The sequence below is a fragment of the Amphibalanus amphitrite genome, unplaced genomic scaffold, assembly GCF_019059575.1.
Source record: "Amphibalanus amphitrite isolate SeventyFive unplaced genomic scaffold, NRLGWU_Aamphi_draft 001106F_arrow, whole genome shotgun sequence".
Taxonomy (NCBI): domain Eukaryota; kingdom Metazoa; phylum Arthropoda; class Thecostraca; order Balanomorpha; family Balanidae; genus Amphibalanus; species Amphibalanus amphitrite.
In genome coordinates, this window is record NW_024882600.1 from 20379 (window position 1) to 31951 (window position 11573).

The 11573-nt window shown below is 49.5% G+C and overlaps 1 protein-coding gene and 1 non-coding gene across 2 annotated transcripts; both read left to right on the plus strand.

Annotated features, from left to right (window-relative positions):
* The first annotated feature begins 5092 nt into the window (after positions 1–5092).
* On the plus strand, positions 5093–7172 carry LOC122370173. The gene is made up of 2 exons (XM_043345535.1): positions 5093–6351; positions 6641–7172. Exons 1-2 carry the CDS (start codon positions 5476–5478, stop codon positions 6890–6892), a joined length of 1128 nt encoding a protein of 375 aa, XP_043201470.1. The 5' UTR covers positions 5093–5475; the 3' UTR covers positions 6893–7172.
* Positions 7173–11323: 4151 nt separating this feature from the next.
* On the plus strand, positions 11324–11405 carry Trnal-aag. Its single transcript has one exon. It is a non-coding gene; the product is annotated as a tRNA-Leu (tRNA).
* Positions 11406–11573: the final 168 nt, after the last annotated feature.

Consider the following 11573-nt stretch of genomic DNA (forward strand, 5'->3'; position numbering starts at 1 on the left):
AAGCATATAGTGCTGTTATGTTGCAGTTTTAGCGCGTTTGTTACAAAATATGAAGCGAATAAGCGTCAGTGTAATTCATCAACAGTGCCAGAAGTTAACTTGATGGAAAGATATGCTAATTGCTCTTGTCCATCCACTAAAATTTATTAAATATTTTGCTTTGTGTATTCCAAAAGGAGAGGGAACCATTTCATTTGTGCCTTCATGTCAGAATTGAAGGTGGATCATTAAATTTTCAACGCAGTTTACAAACAAGCATTTCAATTTGGTCTTTCTCGTTTATAAGCAGTGGCTAAGAAAAGGTTGATCAATCCTGAAGTTCAGTCATCGTACCTCAACTTGGCAGCAAGATTCCCCAAGGACAGAGGATATATTGTATACATGTCCTGTAAATCAAAACAAACAAGCATTTGGTCTTTCTCGTATATAAGCAGTGGCTAAGAAAAGGTTGATCAATCCTGAAGTTCAGTCATCATACCTCAACTTGGCAGCAAGATCCCCCAAGGACAGAGGATATATTGTAAACCTGTCCTGTTAATCAAAACATTTTTGTGCCTACAAAGGCTTAAGTTATCTGTGGTGTGTTCGGAGTTAGGCTATATGGCTGTTTTTGTTGTATGTTTATGTGGAGATTGAATATAACTGTGACCCTGTGCTTGTTTGTATACTTACGGTCAAACAGGGAACAGCACATTCACATAACATACTCAGTACCTAACTCATAGCTGAACCCTGCAGGATCTGTACTTGTTCATGTCTCGAGCATTAACAAAGCACTAAAGTAGCTTAGTAATCATTTCCCACATTTTTTGAGCATCTAACATGACATACAGCAGTGCAGAGCAGCTTCAGAGAAGAAACACTTTAAATGCACAGACTCACACCAGCCACCCAATGAGCCAGTTCCTCAGTTGACTGTTTCTCTGGATGCAGCTTGGCAATGTGAGCTATAAGTCTAACTTTTGGCAAGTTGAAGGTTAGCAGGTAAGATTGAGTTAGGGTGAGTACCTACCTATAACTGGGTGCTACTGCCATGCAGGTCTTGGGTAGGCTGCTAATATGTGTGATGATTGAGGTTAGGTCAGCTGTCAGGTTAGTCAGGTTCAGGTATGCTCATTGCTCAGGTCACATTTTTATGGACATTTGGCAAATTAAAAACTAGCAATCTAATCTCAGCTAACCCAACTAAACATACACAACTATACTGACTATAGGAACTGAGCACCTACCTACTTGTGCCTACATCTCATACCACGTCAAAGTAGAGTTCCTTGGTGGAAGATTACCCTCAGTACTTTTTATCCCAGCCCTGTAAAGAAAACTAATACTTCTAAGCTCTGAGTCACTGCTAGCCATCCACAGGAAGAAACGCTGAGACTGAGAGCTTTGCCATTGTATATTGGACCAATAATGACTATCACGAATGACTATGAACACATAATATGATCACCTCGTTGCATGGATTGTCACATTGACAATCCTTCTTTGACAATCCTTTACTACAATCCTTTTTTCAAGAAATACAGTGATGATGATTAACATCAAAATCAACATAAAGTGGATTTAGTGATCCAAGCTTTCTCCTCCAGTAGCAATGGAATGATCGCATGTTTCATTTGCCAGACACTGAGTATACTGATGCACTGGCACATTACAATCTGCATAGCATCTAAGCATAGTAAAACTGCCCAAGTCCATTCATTCTAGATTTAAACTTGATAGTTAGCACTAATTTATCTTGCTGTTGTAAGTTATCATTCAATATTCATACCAATACATCAATATGCGCTCATCAGTCAACATTTTCTGGCATGATCCTGCTCAGCGTGCTCTTCAGTATTGCTCCAAGGTCTGCAATACTATAGCTTGTTTTTGGACAATAAGCTCTTTTAATTTTACTTTTTCCTGCTGATATATGAGCCCGATCAACTTGCGTTTATCAACCAAAATTTCATAACTTGTTCAACTTGATATTGATATTGCTCAGGAGTCAGGAGCTCTGTCAGCCTCCTGGATACTTAAGATTGTTTTCGGTAAAACTTCAGTTTTTTACATTAAAGAAACACAATTTTGATTTGTTTTCAGTCAACATGCTTCTTAAATATGATATAAGTCAATCTTCAGGGATTCAAAACGTCCAACAAAACGACGTACAAGAGCAAGAAAACCAACAGATAAACTAAAAAATGGCCTTGGAACAGAGCCAAGTGGTGCTCCATTTGTTTGTTTACAATGATTGTAGTGCTGATGTATTTTTAGGACTCTGAACGTCGGCTTATAAAAAATGAAACGTTTTTACAAAAGTTGTAAGGCAAGTAATATTTATCTGAAAGAACTAAAATATTCAAAAGCCAAACACTATGAAATACATGAATCGGAACGAAAAAGTAACCCAAAAATCCAGCCTAATCACCGACTCCTAAAACTGCAATACAATCAGCACTTTTCCCCGCAACTCGTTGTCCAGACGTAAATATGCGGCGAAATGAAGGCCCTCATCGGCTCAAGCTAGTCACCGGACGAGTCCTGAATAGACTATTATTAACCCGCGACCTGGTGGGGGGGGGGGCTATTTTTTGCCCCCCCCTCCAGACTTTTCGATATATCTCCAGAACCACTGCGCCGATCGTCACCAAACTTTCAGTACCCTCCCGGACATCAATTTTACACATTGTGACCAAAAATTTTTCCAAAGGCTATGATAGGTTGGCCGGAAATGACGTCAGAGTGACGTCATGTTCTGCCGTTTTCGACCCAAAAAAGGGTTTCGCGGGAAGAGCTGTCAGGCCTATAGCTTTGCAAATACAGAAAAATGATATAGACATAAAAGCTGTAGAATGAACAGGGCTACAAAACTGCTATCTCGGATTTTTGAAATTTTTGGATTTTGACCCCCAAAAATCAAAAAATAGATTTTTTGAATATAATAGCCGAAAAATCCAAAAAGTTTTTTGAATTTCGAAAAAAACCGGAATATATGTGATAGTCCTTACCGCCTTCTATCTACATACCAAATTTGAGATCGATACCTCTTTTTTTGGCCAAGTTATAGCGAAAAAACTGTTCAAAATTGATGACGTCAAATTTTCAAACTCAATTTTCAGCAATTCTAGACCTCGTAGCGCAAAACAAAGACCACCATTAGACTCCCCGTGACGAGCTGCATCGAATCAATACCCATTTTATGCAAAAATATTAACTTTGAAATTTGACCTTTTTTGACCTGACCTTGACCTGACCTCCACCAGAAAGTGACCTAAACCGTACCTGATGGTCTTATAACCAACACCATTGAGTTGGAAATGAAAAACTGGCCATAAAACATGCATCGCATAACCTTAGTAAAGTTGGGTTCATGTGGTGACCCTTGGTGACCTTTGGTGACCTGACCTGTGACCTGACCTGGTATGACCAGTGACCTCTAACAGCAACATATCTACTAGGCAACTGACGCCCTATCGCTGATTCCCGACAAAATGCGTTTTTCTCGGTGTTATAGCGCATTCCCTAGAAGACCCGTGAACGGTGAAACATTTCATCTTTGACCTGACCTGTGACGTCATCGGTGACCCCGAGGTCAATAAAATTTGGTTTCCCTCAACAAATTTGACAGGCCTTTCGAACGCCGTTTGAATTTTTCGGATCCGTCCAGTAGTTTCGGAGATACGAGGGGGGGCAAAAAATAGCCCCCCCCCCACCAGGTCGCGTTATAAACAGACCCCACCAGGGCGCGGGTTAAAGGACCAGGGTGCCGATTGACAGCGATAGCTGTATGAGCTGAGACAATCGGTGATTGTGTGCTTTATATGTGACTGGAGGACTTTGTAGTGCGACCTGTGTAAAGAACCGGCGGTGCTACCAGCTGGTAAAGCATGGGTTGCCGAGGAAGTGTGTAAATCAAACACAACCCTTCGGTGACCTTTGAGATAGACATTGTGGATTGTATCGACCATGAAACTTTGTAGTTTTGGAAAGATTTTGTGGTATCTGACCTTCGCATCGGGTTAGAAAGAGCAGATCTGAGGCAGGTATGCCGATCAGCCACGGCATTGACCAACGATTAATGAATCAAACCATAGGCATTCGGTCCAATTAAACATTAGGTGTGCGTCCGAGGACAGTATTAGTTAGCAGTCAAGTGAGGAAAGTGTGTTGAAGGTGGCACTTGCTAGTCGCGGAGCGGACCAAGGTAATCCGGGGCTAATTGTACCGTAAGCCACGGCAAGAGGGTAGAGATCAAGGTGTGAAATTCGATGCAACATTTTATACCGAACTGAGGTGGCAATTGCCGTGTTGAGCTGTAGCTGGACTGTAAAGTTGCAAACTATATAGGTTGTTGCATTCTAAACGTCTCCGTTTTATATCTCGCATACCAGCGATCTCGCAGGCAATCAACTTGATTTGAGGACAATCGGTAGGCGGCCTTGAAGAATGTACATACCTACGCATTACACAACAAATGTTGTGCATGATGCACACTTGAGGTTTAAAGGGTAAATGTTATCATGTAGGCCCTCAAACATATCTAATTCGCTGTGATGTACTCACCACCAGAGACGTTTTGTTCAATGACTATCTTCGGAATGTTGCGTGCCGTACTTGTTGGATGTTTTGTCACAATCAATTGCTATTACCGCGTTACAACGATTTCACCATTGTAGCAATCCTTATTGCAGTCTAATCTTTGTGCAATGTGTCAGACTGCTTACGGCCTGAACGATATCCGGTTATCATGGATGACACCAAGGTGATGTCACTTATTCCGTCCTGTAAGATTTTTATGTCGATTGTCATCATGTTGGCCGGTGTATTGTGTCATGAGTCATAAGTCATGTATTATGCCGTATTTTCGAAATGCAGTACCTATGTTCGGACATGAGCGCGACTATGATGGTGAGGTAGAAGCTTTAGATGAGGGATAAATGAAATCGTCCACATATGCTTGTATCGCTTATCGCTTGATAGCAATGCGAGGGCTACTATATCCAAGGTCCTAAAACATAACTATATCGACCCCAGTATGGAACTTTTCTGATCTCCAATGCCAATTGAAGCGATAAAATACAATAAAGTAGATGACCCAGGGCCACGTAGTCACGAGAGTGCTCAAAGTTTCGTCATGTTTCATTGCCGTTTGTGATGCCCTGTTTTTTATTTTGTTTTTGGAAAAATACAGATACCAGTGTTGTGCTCGATATTTTTCATTTTTGGGACAGTTATGCACAATGTTTGCGCGTCCATTCATTAATTATCTTCGAAATGTTTCTACCTAAGTACTTTTCTTTCACATGACACGTGGAATGACAGACATAACTCGGCAAAGCATTCCACATGAAACTTTGATAGCTCATTCGCATTCAGTAAGGGACGGCGAAGCAACCAATATAATTCGTGATGCTAACAGAGCGAAAGTCTCCATACCCTTTCATTGAAATTCCGGGAACGAATGCTCAAGCTTAGCAACCCACTAAAGCCATGGCATTATCGCCTCGATCACAGCGAACAGTGTCAGCGCCGCGCCGCTCCCCCGGAAAATGGTCCCCGGTACGGGGCACGCCGCGACTGGCCGACCTCGCCGAGGACGACAAGGAGAAGATTGCACTGATCGTCAAACAGTTCAGCGAGGCGTGCCGCCACCGAGACGAGCTCGCGGACGTGGTGAAGGAGCAGGAGAGCCAGGTGCACCACCTGATCCGAGAGAGGTGGCTCTTCACACAGGAAAACACGCGACTGGCCAAAGAGGTGGAAAATCTCCGACAGAAGCTCAGAGAAGTGGAAGAATCGCAAAACGAACATGTTTCTGAATTGAGGGACAAAATGAAAAAGATCTGCCTCGCAAACAAACAGCTATCTGAAATATGCACTGAGCAAAAACACCGACTTGCCAAACAACACACCAAGGCGGAAGAAATGGACAGTCGCTACCAAACCATGGTGTCTGCCATGAAATGTCTCGAACTAAAGCTCGAGAACAGCAAGAAGTCCATCCGAAAGCTACGCTACCACCTGGACAACGCCCGTAACGCGCGCACCTTCCCTGCGCGCACGGCCGAGGGTTCTGTGCAGACCGAGCCGGCCCCGGTCGGGACGGGGACGGCCTGCCGCTGCTGCGGGGCGCCTCCGAGCTACAGTAACGCGGTCCGGCCGTGTCCACTGACCTCCTCGGGGCCTCTGTCGCAGCCGCCGGCCACCAGACAGGTGTCGGAGGTGTCCACAGGACCAGTGAGCCAGTCGGTCGACACGGTCCAGCCACCGCCGGCAGCTGACGGAGCCGTGACGGCGGCCCGACCGCAGCCGGGACAGACGTGCTCGGAACCGGCGGGCTGTCAGCCACACGGCACGGCGTCACAGGTCAGTCAGGAGACAAAGGTCACGGGTCACGGTTCAGTTAGTGGGTAAAGGTCACAGGTCATGGGCCAGTCAGTGGCAAAGGTCATGGGTCGCGAATCAGTCAGACCCGGGAATCACCCGTATAAGCTAAAGACGACATTTAGATCGTAGTCGGAGCACCGTCTAAAATGTATGCAGCAGACATCTTCGTCTTATACGCTACCTTTTCCCTGTAGTAAATACGCCTCATTTTCTGTGTATTTCCATTCTGGTTCGCCTCAGCTGACACCAGCGCTCTGTTCTGCGGCAGGTGACGTGTCAGGGCTCAGCGGCCAGTCGGTGGACGCTGCCCGGCGCCGCCTGTCCCCCTGCTCCCCCCGGCGGCGGCGGCGGTCTGCTGGAGTGGGCGGCCGCCGAGCCGGCCGGCTGCCCCTGCTGGCACCAGGTGTCCCCCGCCGGTCAGCTGGCCCTCTCGCCGCAGGCCGTCGAGGACTGGATGCTGACCAAGCTGTTCTTCAGCGGCCGGGCGCCCTGCTCCGTGGCGCATGTTCAGCTGCAGTGAAATCCTTGCGGGGAGATTCCTGTGTTAGTGTAGCCATTGTCACAAGCCATCACTGTCATAGCGCCACGCTGCTTTTGTCCGCTCAGTTCCGATCGCGTGGGTCGTAGTCGGCAGTCCGTTGTTCCTTCATCTCATCTCAGAGTTGTCCGCGTTTGGACGAAGGTGCCGCTGTCGGTCGGAGGTGTCATTGGCTATCACCAGAGCCGCTGCCCTCTGTCTTGTTCTGTTCAATACAATTGTGAAACCGTTCATATGATGACATACAGTTGATAAAAGCTGACTCGTTTCAGTTTCAGGTTACTATTCACTGTATCACGACCAGTGAGGCGTGAGCTAAGGTAACCACCCACTCTATGGCCTTGGGCACTGACCAATGACCACGTGTGACAGCAGATACCTGATTTCGAAGCAGATCCACTAGCTGATATCGTGCCATATACTAGAAGCACACGACTGATGCCAGGAGCATACACCAGTCCGGGCTCTTAAAGAGGGTGCGTCACCCACCGAGGCAACTGTTATGATTATGGCAACTGTTAGGTAGATACGGTACGGAGACCGCTGCATATCGGTCATTGCCATCTATATAGCCAACAACAGAGGCTGACATGATGATGGAAATAAAATAAAAGGGCGCCTCAACTGGAAAAGAAACAATAGCGGTAGGGAATGGGCATAGAAAAAGAATAGCTAAACGAGGATCTAGGCCAAGACCGAATAGATGTCGGACACTGAAAGATCTGCTTATCCAATAAGCAGCATCTTGTGGTGAGACCTCCCTTCTACCTACACATGAAGTGACCGTCTCGATAGAACCTTCCGACAGAAGAGACTTGATGAACACCGTTCCGTGTCGTTTCCATCCCCAGGACCTTCGAATCGTTCTCCTACACAGGGTATATCTCCTACATACCTCAGCCTCCCGTGCCGGGCTAGATGGGCAACTTTATCCCATGTGGGAATGTCCGTAAGAGCACGCTCGTAGCCGGGTGTAGTGAGTGTCAGGGGGCTGGTCCGCCTGTCCTCTCTGGACGGGCTCAGCCCCGGGGACTCACCAGGGTGCTCGCTCAGACCAATGTCTCCCCTCAATTCCTTTCATCCTTCCGGCCTTGAAATGATCTCGTCAGACTGAAGGAGCCTAACCCTGACAAAACAAACAACCAAGACAGGCCTGTCGAATTTCGAAAGAGAGCATGACACCTAATATGCCGATATTATATGATTTATATGCTTAATTTGTTTCCCTACGTCAGCTTAGCAACGCTGCCGTGCAGGGGCTAAAACTACTGTGTTGGGTCACCCAGCCCCTGACCCAACATAGCAGTTTTTGCCTTTGCACGGCAAAGCGGTTGACCAATGACCACGTCTGGCCACCTGCGGGGCATGCTTGCATCAGAACGGCGGCCGGTGAGACAGGCCATCCGGTCCCTCAAACGGTCACCGGGGGAGGATCGACTGGCAGACTGTGGGTTGGGACCTGCCTGTCAGCAGTCAGAGAGGCCACTGACTCACTGGGCATCAGGGGCGGATCCAGGAAAACTCCAAGGGGAGGGTCATGAATCGAAGTGGTGCCCCTACCTATACCCAAAATTAAAAACTCAACGGATTTCGTCCACTTCATTTTGGTGGTGCCCCCATTTTCAGTTTTTTATTTTTATTTTTTATTTTTAGTCAGTATCTTAACTCTTAGCCACAACCACATTAAACCAATTGTAAGCAAGTATATATGAATGTGCTATGTGTATATGTTACGGGTATATATGTTGTGGACGCTGAGTAGTGAGTACTTACCAGGAACGTTATCAGGTAAGCAAATCGTTGTCAGTCCGACGAACTTGACCCTGGCGTCTAAAGGGTCTGTCCTTGACACTTCAGGCTTGTCAGGGGCACCAAAGTCCTTCCAGGGACACCACAAACCTGTCAGGGGCACCTACCCCAGTAAACATGACGACGTCGGCCCGACGTCGGGCCGAGGCTCGGCCCGACGTCGGCCCAACGTCGGTTCAACCTCGTCCCGACATCGGCTGGACGTCGGATATGCCCGCATGTTCCGACGTCCAGCCGAAGTCCAGCCGACGTCGAGCCGACGTCGGGCCGAGATCGTTTGCCGAGGTTGACGAGATCCTTTGTCGTTGGACCGACGGGGCCGACGTCGGCATGTTTATTGGGACAACGCGCCAAAAATATCAACCGGCGGCGGGATTCGAGCCCCCCAGTCGCCGACGTCGGCATGTTTACTGGGACAACACGCCAAAACCATCAGCCGGCGATGGGATTCGAACCCCGTGTCTTTCGAACGCGAGGTCAGTGCGCTAACCACTACACCACGCAGCCAGCTAACGAATCAGGTTTGTTTTGTTGGGTTATGCCCTTTCGGTCTGACAAGACCATTTCAAAGCCGGAAAGATCATAGGATGGAGACATTGGTCTTCTTGGCGAGCACCCTGGGTCCAGTTCATATAGAGTCCCTGGTCCCATTGCTGTTACGTGCCACTTATTGGAAAGGGCGACCCCACAATGGGTTCATATAGCCACTCTTACACACCTGCACCAACGTTTCCCAAAGTGTCCCTTTGATAAGTGGCACTTTGGCAAAGTGACACTTGCCGACTGGCCTTTCTATATGAACTGGGCCCGGCCCTGGTGAGTTGCCGGGGCTGAGCCTGACCAAAGGATAGGCCGAGCAGCCCCCAAGCACTCACCCCACCCGGCTACGGGCGAGCTCGGCTTACGGGCCATCCCAAATGGGATAAAGTTTCCCGTCCAGTCCGGATCACGGGGTTGCGGCGTGGAGGAAGATTTGAGTTTCCTGAGGATATTTTGAATACAGAAGCTCTTTATGAAACATGAAACATGTATTTTATATTATTTTAACGGTCAAAACAGCGGCCGATGTCGGTCCGACGTCGCCCCGACGTCGGCCCGACGTCGGCTGGACCTCAGCAATTGATCTCGGTCCGACGTCGGCCCGACGTCGGCTGGACCTCGGCTGGACGTCGGAACATGCGGGCATATACGACATCCAGCCGACGTCGTGCCGAGGTTGGACCGACGTCGGGCCGACGTCGGCATGCTGATGCCGAGTTGCCGACGTCACCCCGACGTCGGCCGACGTCGGGCCGACGTCGGCATGTTTACTGGGACGGCCTTGTAGGGGCGCCACAGGCCCGCCAGGAAGCAGGGGCACCACAGGTCTAGCAAGTATACACGACAGGAAGGGGCACAACGGGCCTGTTGGGCCCATGAGCACCCCTAGGGGCAGGGGCACCACAGTCCTTCCAGGGGCACCGCAGGCCTGTGAGGGGCACCAGCGGCCTAGCAGGGGCACCAGTCAACACAGGCCTGCCAGGGGCACCACAGGCCTGCCAGGGGCACCTCAGACCTGCCAGGGGCACCAGAGGCCTGCCAGGAGCACCACCGACCTCGCAGGGGTAACTTGGGCCTGTCAGAGCCCAGGGGCACCACGGGCCTGTCGAGAGGGGCACTTCAGGCTTTTCAGGGACACCATAGTCCCCTCCGGGCGCAGGGGTAGCAGGGGCACCAGAGGCCTGCCAGGGGCACTACAGGCCTAGCAAGGGCACCACTGGCCTGTCAGGGGCACCTCAAGCTTGTCAGGGCCCAGGGGCACCACAGTCCTTCCAGGGGCATTACAAGCCTGTCAGGGGCACCAGAGGCCTAGCAAGGGCACCACAGGCCTAGCAAGGGCACCACTGGCCTGTCAGGGGCACCTCAAGCTTGTCAGGGCCCAGGGGCACCACAGTCCTTCCAGGGGCATTACAAGCCTGTCAGGGGCACCACGTGCCTGCCGGGGACACTTCAGGCTTGTCAGGGGCGTTACAGTCCTGTCAGGGCCCACGGGCACCAGGCCCGTGGTGTCCCTGCTAGGCCTGTGGTGCCCCTGGCGGTCCTGTGGTGCCCCTGTCAGGACTGTGATACCCCTGATAGGCCGGTGGTGCCCCTGGCAGGTCTTTGGGCCCCCGGGCCTCAAGGGGGGGGGGCATAACCCATGTGACCCCCCCCCCTTGGATCCGCCCCTGCTGGGCATAACCGCAGGTTGTTTGAAAAGACAAACACTATTCGTTAGAATTGTGTTTTTCTATTGAAAAACAACCGGAGCGGTCCTTCTCCGGGCTATGTTTTGCATGGCTGGCAGCGAATCAGTACAACTTGACAGGGGCTTAGACGAATCGCTCAATTTCCGTAAGTTCAGGGTATAGGCTCCCGCAAGCGATCTACCTGATGGCATCGGTCGCTACTCGCTTAAAACCTCGTGGCACGTGGCACGTGCGATTCAATTTTCGCCCCTATGCAGTGGCGCAGCTTCAGTGGTGAATAAATGTGCCCGCTCGGCACTAAAAACCAGCAGCTCTATGTACAACCAGCAGTAACGTCCACTATACAGAACCGCTATTGAATCACTCACGACCATCTGGTAGCGTGGCCGAGCGGTCTAAGGCGCTGGTTTAAGGCACCAGTCTCTTCGGAGGCGTGGGTTCGAATCCCACCGCTGCCAAATCTTTATCGTCGTTTTACACTGGGTCATAGCGAAGAAGACTATCAGGCAATCCAATCACCCACCAACACTGACACACCACAACACCACCTCTACCCATTCACGATGATAATGATGCTAATGGCTTGGTGTGGCGGGGCGCACCAGCGCATTGAGGATATTCATTTG

Bases quoted from the DNA above. Each gene is read 5' to 3' on its own strand.
- LOC122370173 (XM_043345535.1), top strand. From the start codon at position 5,476: ATGGCATTATCGCCTCGATCACAGCGAACAGTGTCAGCGCCGCGCCGC. The intron at 6,352-6,640 runs GTCAGTCAGGAG...GTTCTGCGGCAG, and splicing joins CACACGGCACGGCGTCACAG to GTGACGTGTCAGGGCTCAGC.